At 41.6% G+C, this 13,148-nt stretch overlaps 1 protein-coding gene across 1 annotated transcript; it reads left to right on the top strand.

Moving 5' to 3' along the window:
• The first annotated feature begins 5,971 nt into the window (after positions 1–5,971).
• LOC310990911 (ATP synthase subunit alpha, mitochondrial-like) lies at positions 5,972–11,234 on the top strand. The gene is made up of 11 exons (XM_083978467.1): positions 5,972–6,121; positions 6,615–6,690; positions 7,925–8,094; positions 8,261–8,434; positions 8,751–8,917; positions 9,035–9,335; positions 9,459–9,683; positions 9,812–9,919; positions 10,053–10,197; positions 10,325–10,475; positions 10,605–11,234. Exons 1-11 carry the CDS (start codon positions 6,062–6,064, stop codon positions 10,681–10,683), a joined length of 1,656 nt encoding a protein of 551 aa, XP_083834593.1. The 5' UTR covers positions 5,972–6,061; the 3' UTR covers positions 10,684–11,234.
• Positions 11,235–13,148: the final 1,914 nt, after the last annotated feature.

Genomic DNA, 13,148 nt, shown 5'->3' with positions numbered 1-13,148 from the left:
CTGATGCATTGATGGGAATCGGGAAAGAAGTCCACGCTCATCGGGGCAATTGGCCATCTATCGATCAGACAGTTGGCCGATTGACACGGATAATAATTAGTGCAATCACGGTGGGGAGAAAAAACGGCGAGCGCTAGCAGAAGCAGATGATCTTCAAATGACATCATCCAGGCTCAGATAAGCTGACTGGCTGGAGAGGCTACGTCTATTTTGCGGTATTTTTTTTTTTACAGTGCAAATACAGGATAGCGCCGTTTGGATGGGGGGAAGGGGGAGGATAACAATGCATCGTAATGTTGCTGAAATACTAATCGCACCAATAAAAAAAATGTATATCCCATAATAACTTATGGTTTGTTTGTGCTGTGCAGGGGGATGTGGTTTTGACCGCACGCCCCGAGCATGTGAAATCCTTTGTGAGAAATGTTTCCGTTCCAAGATTTAGCCAGAGCCAAGAAGCCAGTTAGCTTATCTTCAGCGGCGGTATTTGTTTTATAATTAGGCGTGATTTACAACCGGCACACTACATTATTCGCTTAAATTATATTAACTCCAATCAATACAAGTTAAAGTAGTATCGCGTTTGGCGAATAATTTGGTCGTTTTTTTTTTGTTTTTTTTAATTGAGCTAGCTAACGCGAGCTAACCCAACGGCTAAGATCAAGCTAGCTAGCTAGCGAACAGCTGCAGTGCATATTAAGATAAACAGGGCACATGTTTTGGATCGATATGAATATTAATACCGTACCTCTGTTTCTTACTGAGCCGAATACGGGAAGAACCAGATATCCGACATGCACTAACACCATCCTGGGATCCGTATCTTATGATTCCGCTGGGTTATTCGGAGAGATAGAGTAGTAGTAGCCCATGCGGATCTACATTCAGGCGGCTGGTTGTTGCTGGCTGGCTGCTAGCACCACGGGCAAACCGAGCGGAGCGGATCGACTGTCTGACTCGCCTGGTTGTCGTTGACAAAAGCAGACATGTCATTTGATGTCCGGGGCAAAAGAGGGCGATGTTGCGGCGCTACAACCTCCTCCAGCCAAAGGCAAGGCAAATTTATTTGTATAGCACAATTCATACACCAGTGCTTTACAGAGCCATAGGAACACATTAAACCAAAACAGAAAAATGAATTTAAAAGAAAAAGAAAGAGATAAGACAGTAAGAGACAACAATAGCAACTACAATGATTAAAATCATTAAAGGAGTATTATCGCAAATTTCGGCCACTAGATGGAGCCAGGCGGAGTTTATCAGATATAAACAAGTGGGCAGCTGTCAGAGAGAGAGAGCAGCCTCGTTTAGTCCCCCCCCCCCCCTTCCTTCTCCCTCCCCCGCCCCCCTCCTTCTCCCTCCCCCCTCCTCCCCCCTCACCAGGCTGTATGAACGTGCAATCGCGGGAAAAAGAAAACTCGCTAGTGGAAGCGGCAGCTCTACGTCGCGCACAACCACAACAACAACTGAAACGTCCTCCTCCTTAATAACGCTGAGAGGACAGCTGAAGAAAGACACAGGGACGTGGAGACAAAGTGTTCTACCAGCGATTCAGTGACTGTGAGCACCCTAACACTGCTACATTACTTACTGTTGCATATTTGTCCGGTTCGGAGGTCGGATTTGCGAGTTCCGAGTGCATTTTAACGCAGCAAGCGCCGGGCCGGCTTGGATCATAACAAAGACAAATGCTGCATTTGCCCCACGGACACTATACTGTTGGCGATTTTTTTTGTAAATTTAGTTATGGCTCCCCCCGACCCATCTTTTGCATATTTCAGCTTATTTTATGCTATTACTGCTGTATTTGCGATAATGCTCCTTTAAAATGATAATAACTAAAATATTTAGCAAATAATTACGTTTTCAACCCTGATTTAAATGAATTGACAGTTTGTGCAGACCTCAGGTGTGCATGCACATTGTTCCACAGGAGCATAATAACTGAATGCTGCTTCACTTTGTTTGGTTCTGGTTCTGGGAACACACAGTAGACCTGTCCCATACGATCTGAAGGGTCTGGATGCTTCATATGGATTTAATAAATCTCTAGAATATATTTTGTCCAAGACCATTTAGTGCTTTGTAGACCAACAGTAAGATTTTAAAGTCTATCCTTTGAGTCACAAGAAGCCAGTGCCTTGCAAAAGTATTCATACCCTTTGAACTTTTCCACATAATATTTGCATTTTTCAGTAATTTGTCTTTAAAATCTTAATTTGCTTGTATTGCTGCAGGTTTAAATAGAAGGTCATATTGATATCCAATCACTTTAGACTTTCAAATTTCAATAAAAACTAATGCATGTGATGATTTCTCAGGCTAATTTTCCACAAAATCGAAAGAAAATACAAAACGTTGGAGATACAAGTAGGCTACCTTGCAAACGTATTCATACCATGGAATGTTACAACCACAAACCTAAATGTATGTATTGGAATTTTATGTGATAGACCAACACAAAGTAGCGCATAATTGTGAAGTGGAAGGAAAATGATACATGGTGTTGAAGAAATAAAAATCTGAAAAGTGTGGGGTGTATTCAGCCCCTCTGAGTCAATACTTTGTTGAACCACCTTTTTGCTGCAATTACAGCTGCAAGTCTTTTGGGGGATGTCTCTACCAGCTTTGTACATCTACAGACTGCAGTTTTTGCCTCATTCTATCTCCAGTTCAGACTGGATGGATGGAGAGTGTCTGTGAACAGCAATTTTCAAGTCTTGCCACAGATTCTCAATAGGATTTAGGTCTGGACTATGACTGGGCCATTCTAACACATGGATATGCTTTGATCTACAGCTTTCCATTGTAGCTCTGGCTGTATGTTTAGGGTCATTTTCCTGCTGGAAGGTGAACTTCCATCCCAGCCTCAAGTCTTTTGCTGCCTCTAACAGGTTTTTCTCCAGGATTGTCCTGTTTTTATCCATCCATCTTCCCATCAACTCTGACCAGCTTCCCTGTCCCTGCTGAAGAAAAGCATCCCCACAGCATGATGTTGCCACCACCATGGCTCACGGTGGGGATGGTGTGCTCAGGTTGGTGTGCCGCCACACAAAGAATTTGCATGTCAGCCAAAAAGTCAAATTTTGGTCTTTGATTTGTAAAAAAAAATCTTCAACACCATCTATAATTTTTCTTCCACTTCACAAGTAGCTTATTATGTGCTACTTTTTGTTGGACTATCACATTAAATCCCAATAAAATACATTTAAAGCAGAAGTAAGCAATCCGGTCATTTTGGCTAACTTCTTGTCAGCCGACGGAGTTAGCAGCCCCCGCCCCCGTCATGGATCTATTGGTCCTCGTCCCTACGTCACCACATTAACGCGCATCCCTTGGCTGCACACACAGAGAGGACCGCCCCTTTATGCCGTTCTCTCTCCTCATTGGATAAAGGTTGTAGGATACAAGGAAAGTTTTCTCCTCGGCTTACAGCAGAGCAGAGTGACTGACAGACCCGTGTTTCAGACCAAACACTCTATATAAGTGATTGCTGTCGGAAGATATTTAAGCAATATCACACGAGAGGGAGTGCTGTTGTACTATATCAGCACGGCTGTGATTCGGTCGTAGGCACGAGGCCGCAGGCCGAGTGCCGCAGATAATCACTACGAGCGCATTTTTAGAACAGTAATAAACTACAAGAGATTATGATTTGTTTGTTTATTTAATCATTTCTTTGGCTCCGCCAACAGAAATAGTTCCGCAACTGGAAGGGAGACAAGGCTGTTGCCAGGCAACACATAAACATTTCATACTAGCTTGCTACGAGCTACAAGCTTCTCCACCAAGCTGCTTCCAGTGCTGGTTCTGGTTCTGAGCCCGTGTCTGATCAGCACCGCAGCAACAGGACCAGCGTGAAGACATACACAGACGTTATCGATACCGTATTACATTTGTTTATCATCTATGTAATCAATATAAACACAGTTGAAGCTAAGTAGCTGAGCTACGTGGCTAACAACAGCTAATGCTAATATCAAAACACATCACCGTCAAAACGTAGTTGCCCCCGCGGCGATTTTTTTTCCAGCCGGGTTTAGTAGAGATTTATCGCCAATTAGACGGACCAGGTCAGGTCCAGGTTTTAATGTTCAGGTCCGTTTATAACTGCAGCAGCAGCAGCAGCAGCAGCAGAGAGATGGGGCAGCTCCTGTATGGGGAGCCTGGCTCTGACTTAGCTTCTGTCCAGCTGAACAGCGGAGTGATACTGTCTGTGAAAAGTCCCAGTGCTGTTATACTGTATATCAGCACTATGGAATGTCTCGTTGTCCAATCAAATTGCTCGGTTGGGACCGGTCGGAACTAACTGTTGTATAAAACTATTTAAGACTTATATTAACACAAATATTCCACTTACTTCTGCTTTAAGTTTGTGGTTGTAATGTGACAAAATGTGGAAGAGTTCAACAGGTATGGATACTTTTTTTTTTTTTAAGTATATTTTTTGGCTTTTTATGCCTTTATTTGATAGCCATAGAAGAGAAAGACAGGAAAGGGGGAAGCAGAGAGAGGGGGAATGACATGCAGGAAAGGTCTGCCCGACGCGGGACTCGAATCGGTTGTAAGTGAGGACTGTAGCCTCTACATGGGGCGGCCGCCTTAACCACTGCGCCACGCACCGCCCCGAGGTATGGATACTTTTGCAAGGCACCTGTATCTCCAAAGTTTTGTTTTGTTTTAAGATTTTGTGAAAATTTGCCTGAGAAATCATCACATGCATTTTTATTTGGACAGTCAAGGGATCAAGTGGTTTGTTATCTATATGACTTAAATGTAAACCTGCAGCAATACAAGCAAATAAAGATTAATTCATCAATTAATCAATCAAATGATTACAACTATATAACTGGTACCTCATAGCATTTGTGTAGTAACTGTTTTGGTATTTACCATTCACCAACTAATGTTGGACAAATTAAAAGGTAAACTCCCATTATTTTATATTATGTGCAAGTCTTGAAAAATTTTGAGCATTGACACTATCTCAAGTGGAAGTCAAGATACATTTTATTTATAAAGCCCAATATCATTAATCACAAATTTGTGTCAAAGGGGTTTCACAGTCTGTGCAACAGACCTTTAAATCCCACCGGTGGGATGCTTTGTTGTTGTTTGTTCTTCACACAACCCTCACAAACTACACATTGTCTGAAAGCTCTTATCTCCTGATCTGTCTGTGCAATGCACCGTAGGATATCATGTATCCCTGCAACAGGTGTTGACATGGAGTTCATTCACACTTGTGGTTATGGCATCAAAGCTGAAATAAGACAGGCATTTCTGCATACAGGCATCAGAGATGGTTTCAAATTGGATAGGGCTTATATTTATGCATTTGACAGAAATTGATGAGTTGCATCGTTGGGATTGGGTAACTCAACCAAGGAAAGGCATCTTCAAGTAGGTTCAGAAATACAGAATTTTTTTTCTTTTTTTAGGCCTACATAATTTTCATATGTTTTTTAGGTTTTAAAGTTAATTGGTGCTCACATTTAGCAGTCAATTTTATTTTATATTTTTAACCAAGCTCTGTGTTTCTGTTGAGAAATAACGCTGTTATACAGTAGCAATGTTGGTAAACCATTAATAAGAACTTAGAGTTTGGCATTTGCTAAATAAGTCATCAATGTTTGCAGAACATATCCTGTAAATTGTTGTAATATTAATAATGCATGTTATATTTCTCAGTTTCCTATGAGCCATTAGCAAACATTACCCATCTACCATAACTGTGTATTTCTTTGGATTGTGGGATTGTGATCAATCATAAACAACATTATTATACATTTAGAAGATAATAATCTAATCAATTATTATTTCTATTTTATTTTTGATTTATTAAGTTGATGGCCTTAAATGAGGGCCCAAGATGAAGTAGTGGGTAAAAATAAATAGTGGCCATCTACACTAGTGCCATCTCCCTGACGACAGGTGGCAGAAATGAGCCGTAAAGCAGGAAACTTTACATCAGCGTCACATAAATAGAAGAAGAGTCCATTCAGCCATTACATTCACCCACGGGCAGCGGTGGAGGACAGGTCATTAGCAACCCGACAAAATGCTATCCGTGAGAGTTGCAGCAGCTTTGGCCAGAACCCTGCCTAGAAGGGCTGGATTTGTAAGTATTTTAATTAAACAATCTGTGTGCTATGGTGAAAGATGCAGCAAAAAAAATGTTTAACATCAGCGTGAACCTTGTGGGCGTGAAGGGTAATGTTACCGAGACAGGCCGCTACTTTGCTAATCTCTCTTCGACTTTTGAATGCGTATCTAAACGCAACGAACTAGTATTTCATGCTAAAAATATCGAAATTGTGGATTTAAACACGTTTGGCTAAGTTGCCCTTGTAGTGCGACTGTGTTTGTCCTGCAGCAAGCGGCGCTAAAGTTAGCATGTAAGCTAATGCTAGCTGCCTGCTAATGGCTCATTCAACCACGCTTTGAAGGTCAGAAAGTCTGACAGCGCATGTCCCCTCTCCGCTGCAGAAAGTTAACACCAGCCCCACTTTTAATGTGCACTTTGTATATGGAAACCGCTGCTGCACATATGGTTTATGCAATTTTCACTTGCAATCTACGTATGATTAAAGCCGTGTGCCGTTTGATCATAGGTGTCCAAGACTGTACCGGCCGCCTGCGTTGGGGTCAACCACCTCCACACACACAGACCATGGCTGCAGAAGACAGGTGAGAAAACCGAAAAACAACATGACAGTCACTTTATCAAGCACTTGAGTTTAGCCTCACGAGTTGATTATTGAAGGTCATTAAAGATATTGTTCCCCGAGCTGTTCTTGGTGACTGCCGCCGCACTGTCATTGGACAAACTAGCTCCCAGCCTCTCAAGACTTTGACACAGACTCAGTTAACTTGTTATTAGAAACACTTAACTATAAGTTATACAGTCTAATGCAGGAATCCTGCATTAAATCCTAGCTATATGATCGTTATATTGTACAGGTATAGTATAGTATAGTAGTCTTGAAACCGTTTCATTGAGTTGTTGATTCTGTGTAACCATAGCTTTGGGTAATGTTGTCTGTCAAGGTGAATGTTATTTAGCCTGCTCTCTTGTTGCATGGACAAAATAATGGTGACCTGTTGATCTGATGTGAACAGCATTACAAATGTAGCTTTATCCACAAAGTTTAATTTAACATGAATCCTATGAATAAATGCTTATTTTTCATCAATGGGGGAAATGTGTAACAGTGTACAACTAAGATAATTAGATTAACAAGGGAGGCAGTTAAAGTCCAGTTTTAACCCTACGAAATTGTAGGTATAAGTATAAATGCAGTATATGCAGACACCAGAATGTTTAAGTGGATTTAAGTCTAATGGGCTGAATGGCCAGATATTGTGATTTAGGCTATACATGGCACAGATGGGAAATTATGTATGTGATTTTTAAATTATACAGTTATACAGTCTAGATTTATATGCAGATGATTACAGGGCTCCATACTAACTTGTTTTATTAGGAGCACAGTGGTCCCTAACTTAAAATATTAGGAGCGCAAGTAGAAAATGTAGGGGCGCACACCATAAATCGACTTGCAAAGCAAACATTCACATTCCTTTTAATTCATGATCCTCATACACAATCGATTCTGATTCTGGATTCATTTGAGTCACCCTTTCCACAGTTCACCAGTGTGTTTTTGTTTTTGTTTTTTTTAAACAGCAAATTTACTGGTTGCACATGTGCAAGTAGATGAAAATTTTACTTGTACACCCCACAATCTTAGGGACAGAAAGCCCCCATTTAGGGGCAGTCTGGAGTCTTGGGTTGACCAGAGATCCTTCTTTGTAGTTTACCTCTTTTATTAAATCTAGCTCGAAATCAATCTTTGTTGCAGAATTTTTAAAATGAGCATTAGTGAACGAAGCTTCACTCTGTCTGTCCCCTCTTTCACAGGCACAGCCGAGGTGTCTTCCATCCTGGAGGAGAAGATCTTGGGAGCTGACACCTCTGCAGACCTGGAGGAGACAGGGCGTGTGCTGTCCATTGGTGATGGTATTGCTCGAGTGTACGGTCTGAGGAACGTCCAGGCAGAAGAGATGGTGGAGTTCTCCTCTGGTCTGAAAGTAAGTGAAATTAAAAAAGAAGTGATAACATGTTTCTCTTTTTCCTGAGATGAACATTAGAAGCAATGCAACCTTAAATTTGCGAATGTCTTGAATTTGCTTATTTTGCCTTTTGACAGGAACTATTAACTTGCTAACGTGTCATAAAATGCTTCTTTTTTTCCAGGGTATGTCTCTGAACTTGGAGCCTGACAACGTTGGTGTTGTGGTGTTCGGTAATGACAAGCTGATCAAGGAGGGTGACATTGTGAAGAGAACTGGTGCTATTGTGGACGTTCCTGTTGGTGAGGAGCTTCTTGGCCGTGTGGTGGATGCTCTGGGAAACGCCATCGATGGAAAGGTCATTTGAGATGTTATAATTTATTTTTACTGAGCATTAAATCAACCAAAATTAAATAAAACTAGTTAAAATGTCGACTTGCACCAGTGGTCATGGCTAAAATGAGCCTCGCAAATGATAAAGGTGCCATGTCTCTTGGTGTAAGCATCAGTTAGTGTTGTCGGAGATGATGAGGACATGAAGATCAATTCTCAAGTTAGGGTAGTGATTACATAACAGAATTGTTGCCCCACTGAATATACTTATTGACAATTAAATATTTTGATATGACAGCTCATTGTAATCTTTTTTTTCTTTCTTTTTTTTTTTACCTCAGGGTCCCCTCGGCTCCAAGATCCGTAGGCGTGTGGGTCTGAAGGCCCCTGGTATCATCCCCCGTATCTCTGTGAGGGAGCCCATGCAGACTGGAATCAAGGCTGTGGACAGCCTGGTGCCCATTGGCCGTGGCCAGCGTGAGCTGATCATTGGTGACAGGCAGACTGGGTAAATTTTTTTTTTTTTTTTGCTGTGGTTTGGGCACATAATCATAAATCAAGGGAAACCGTAGCTTTAAAGGCCATTAAGTATTCTCTCGAATAATTGGGCATCTTCACTCTCCAGCAAAACCGCCATTGCCATCGACACAATCATCAACCAGAAGCGCTTCAACGAAGGAACCGATGAGAAGAAGAAGCTGTACTGCATCTACGTTGCCATCGGACAGAAGAGGTCCACCGTGGCCCAGCTGGTGAAGAGGCTGACTGACGCTGATGCCATGAAGTACACCATCGTGGTGTCTGCCACCGCCTCTGATGCTGCCCCCCTGCAGTACCTGGCCCCATACTCTGGCTGCTCCATGGGAGAGTACTTCAGAGACAACGCCAAGCACGCCCTGATCATCTATGACGATCTGTCCAAGCAGGTGAGGGCTCATATTGCTGTCGATGAAGTAGCGAGACAAAGAAATTAAATTGTTCCATTTTGATATTGAATGCTGTATTCCTGAGTGAACCTTTGGTAAATCTGCTTCTCCCGCTCCGGTCAGGCCGTTGCCTACCGTCAGATGTCCCTGCTGCTGCGTCGTCCTCCTGGTCGTGAGGCTTACCCCGGTGATGTGTTCTACCTGCACTCTCGTCTGCTGGAGAGAGCTGCCAAGATGAACGACAACTTTGGTGGTGGCTCCCTCACTGCCCTCCCCGTCATTGAGACTCAGGCCGGTGATGTGTCCGCCTACATCCCCACCAACGTCATCTCCATCACAGATGGACAGGTTTGTCTTGAAATGATCAGAATCAGAAATCCTAGGGGTGCAACTCCCTTGGTGCTGGAAAAAAGATTCCTATAAAAGTACAGAGTTAAGCTGTTTTTATAGTGTCTGTCTTAATGTGTTTGCTGCAGATCTTCTTGGAGACTGAGCTGTTCTACAAGGGTATCCGTCCCGCCATCAATGTGGGTCTGTCTGTGTCCAGAGTAGGCTCTGCTGCCCAGACCAGAGCCATGAAGCAGGTAACATCTGGCTTGGAGATTTTTTTTTAGCCATACATCTGTAATATCTAAATTCTTCAAGGTTAAAAATTAATTTGTCAAGTAGTGGGCTGTCACAATTTCTTAAATTCATACCCCCCCCTTCCCACTATAGGTGGCTGGTACCATGAAGCTGGAGCTGGCTCAGTACCGTGAGGTCGCTGCCTTCGCCCAGTTCGGTTCTGACTTGGACGCCGCCACCCAGCAGCTCCTTAACAGGGGTGTCAGGCTGACTGAACTGCTGAAGCAAGGACAGTACTGTGAGTGGTTTTTACTATCTTCTCTGAAGTTGTTGTACTTTTTTTGTAAGAAACCAGAACATAATGGGTACCCTAACCCTTTAAAGCAAACTTTGGGTCACTAAACTTCCTCCTACATTGCTTCCAGCTCCCATGGCCATTGAGGAGCAGGTAACAGTCATCTATGCCGGTGTCAGAGGTCACCTGGACAAGATGGAGCCCAGCAAGATCACAAGGTTCGAGAAGGCTTTCCTGCAGCACATCCTCAGCCAGCACCAGGACCTGCTCTCCGCAATCAGGTGAGATTTCTTTTTTTTTTTCTTCATCATATCTCTGGCTATTGTTAGACCACAAGCTAACACAACTAAAAACATCGTTATTAAGATTTTAGAAATCATTTATTTGACTCGACCTCCTTTGTGTTTCAGGGCTGACGGCAAGATCTCAGAGGCATCAGATGCTAAACTGAAGCAGCTTGTTCTCACCTTCCTGTCCAGTTTCGAGTAAAGGATAGCACTTCTCTTGTTCTTCAGTGAGCTACCTGTTTGTGTCCCCATCAATGCTTATATATGTGAACACACTGAAGGCCAAAACCTCCATGTACAGATTTCTCCAAATAAAATTTTACAACCCAACTGTGCTGTAAAATTCTGATTGTGTGATTAAACTGCAGTCAGTATAGTGTTTAGGTTGGAGCCCTCTGAGCAGATTTCACAAGTGAGAGAACAAAAACTAGTCAGTAAAACAAAACAAAACGTTTATTTAAACACATCAAATGCGTTTTTTATTTTATTATTGTGAGTGTCTGACAGTATCAAAATGTCAAGGTAACAATGCACATAATACTCATCTGTTTACTGTTGGGGGTTCATATGAGCATTATGTTTTAGAGGGTAAATTATTGGGTGTAGATTGACTTGACAAGTGTCTGTTTGCACTTAAATGGTTTCAGAGTATGGAAAGAGTCAAGTGTAAGTTTCTCAACTATGGTTGAGGTGATGGTGTGAAATGTTTGATACCACACTAATAAACAATGACTTGGTCACAGATCAAATCCATTACGCTGTCCTGTCTTATATCTTTGAGAACTTCAGAAGGGTTTGAATGTCTGTCCTCAAATCTTTATGGGCACTGACCTCTCCAAATGTATTTGAGAGACAAAGGCCAGACAGGAGCCATGCACATGCCCAAGGTCATGCTGTCTCCAGCTTTCTAAAGGGAGACGGAGACGGGGGCTGGGCACAAGCCATACCATACAACGTGTGACTCCTGACGTTACGGTCCAGGGTTTGATTCTTATGTTGACAGAGACTGTGCCTCTTGTGGCTCTCTCAAAATTTCTGTGAGGAATTTTTTTAGTTATATTTTATCAATTAACAAAGCATTTCTGTGGTTTATTTAATTGAGAAGGAATTCAAGCTTTTTCAAAGATTGTTAAAACTAAAAAGACATTTAAAAATGTTTAATCTGTTAAAAAAGTCTCTGCTCGTAGTATGCACCCTGGCATTTGTAAAACACATGTTAACAGCAGGTGATGGAACATTTTATGCGGCCCTTTATACTACGGATGTCCAGTAGGTGGCTGTAGATCCCAAGACTGAGCCCCTCAACCACACAAAGTTTCAACCACAACAGTGATGGAGGAAGAAGTCAGGTCTCAAAAGTTGTAATAGCATAGTGTAGATGAATGAAAGTACAAAAGTACCACAATACATAAGAATACCATGTCCCATTTAAAAGATAATGGAATTTATAAGATTGTTTTTTTGTGATTGTAAAATCATTTAAATGTTACAGCTGGTACAACCTATTCAGTCTCTGCCTGAGTTCTTCGAGGCTTTCACAACCATTAAGAACAGTCAGTCAGGTCATGGAGTTTTAAATCGAAAACAACTGGACAAATAACCAAGTCCATTTGCTTTCGATTTAAAACTCCTTTGAGATACTATGACCTGGACAAATGAGAATATGCACAGGCCCATTAAGTACAGTGCACTTAAACAGCTTCTGGGTTAAAAAGTAACCTGGAATAGAGCACGTGCCCATGCTGTGCACCTAAAGTAATCAAAATTGTTTCATTTAATAGGAAATATATGTTGAAGGCAAATTGAACATCTTAAATTATATTAGTTTACTCATCTTAATCTTCTCAAGGAACCTTGTTGACCAGATTACCAGCTAACGTCAATTATGTTAGTGTGTTAGCAGCAGATAATGTTATTGAAAATACTAGATACTTAAAGGCCAATTTAGTGGCTATGGTAACTAACATTTTCCCATTGCATTCATATGAGATTGTTGGAGTTTTTAAGACCACTTATGATTACCTAATTTGAATCCATTATGTAGCCTAGGTTATTTATTATTCCTTTTTCCCCATTATGAGGTTATTTGATGAGACATTTCATGATCTGAAGAAAAATCTGTGCGAGGAGCATAATAGTGTATAGAAAATTGTACTTTGTCATTGCATTCTGGACTCTGAGTTGCTTGTTTCTCCAGCAGCATCAGTGTTTGGCCAGATGTGGGACATGTGACAGAGAGTGAATGGAACTGCTGTCAATAAGAACTATTGTGGAGGTCAGCGTGACAACAAGAGAGAGCTCTGTGGAGCAACGGGCAACGGGATTGGTCAGATTTCACATGTGCTGAAGGTAAAAACTGAGCAGTTTGCAAATCCTACCAGCCTATTATTTACTATAAGTACAGATTTGATATATTATCATTCAAGCTTTTAGTAATTGTTTATTAACATATCAAACACTTACTAACCTTTGCTGGTGGCGTTTTACAGCCATAGAACCCCCTACCCTTTATTCATGGCCGAGTAACATTTGTAACTACAGACATGGAAAAATCTACCTCATGGGACTAAATTATAGCAATGCTGGAGGTGGATTTTTCAAAACTCAGCAACCCAGTAGTTCTTTTGTAATTCTTTCGTAAATAAACAGTGAATGAAATAACTTTGT

The sequence above is a fragment of the Trachurus trachurus genome, assembly GCF_905171665.1.
Source record: "Trachurus trachurus genome assembly, chromosome: 9".
Taxonomy (NCBI): Eukaryota; Metazoa; Chordata; class Actinopteri; order Carangiformes; family Carangidae; genus Trachurus; species Trachurus trachurus.
The sequence above is the reverse complement of the archived record's forward strand: the minus strand, read 5'-3'. Positions and strand labels throughout refer to the sequence as shown.

Excerpts from the sequence above, each read along its gene's own strand:
- LOC310990911 (XM_083978467.1), top strand. The coding sequence starts at position 6,062 with ATGCTATCCGTGAGAGTTGCAGCAGCTTTGGCCAGAACCCTGCCTAGA. Across the intron at positions 9,684-9,811 it reads TCTCCATCACAGATGGACAG|ATCTTCTTGGAGACTGAGCT; the intron begins GTTTGTCTTGAA and ends TGTTTGCTGCAG. Across the intron at positions 9,920-10,052 it reads AGACCAGAGCCATGAAGCAG|GTGGCTGGTACCATGAAGCT; the intron begins GTAACATCTGGC and ends TTCCCACTATAG.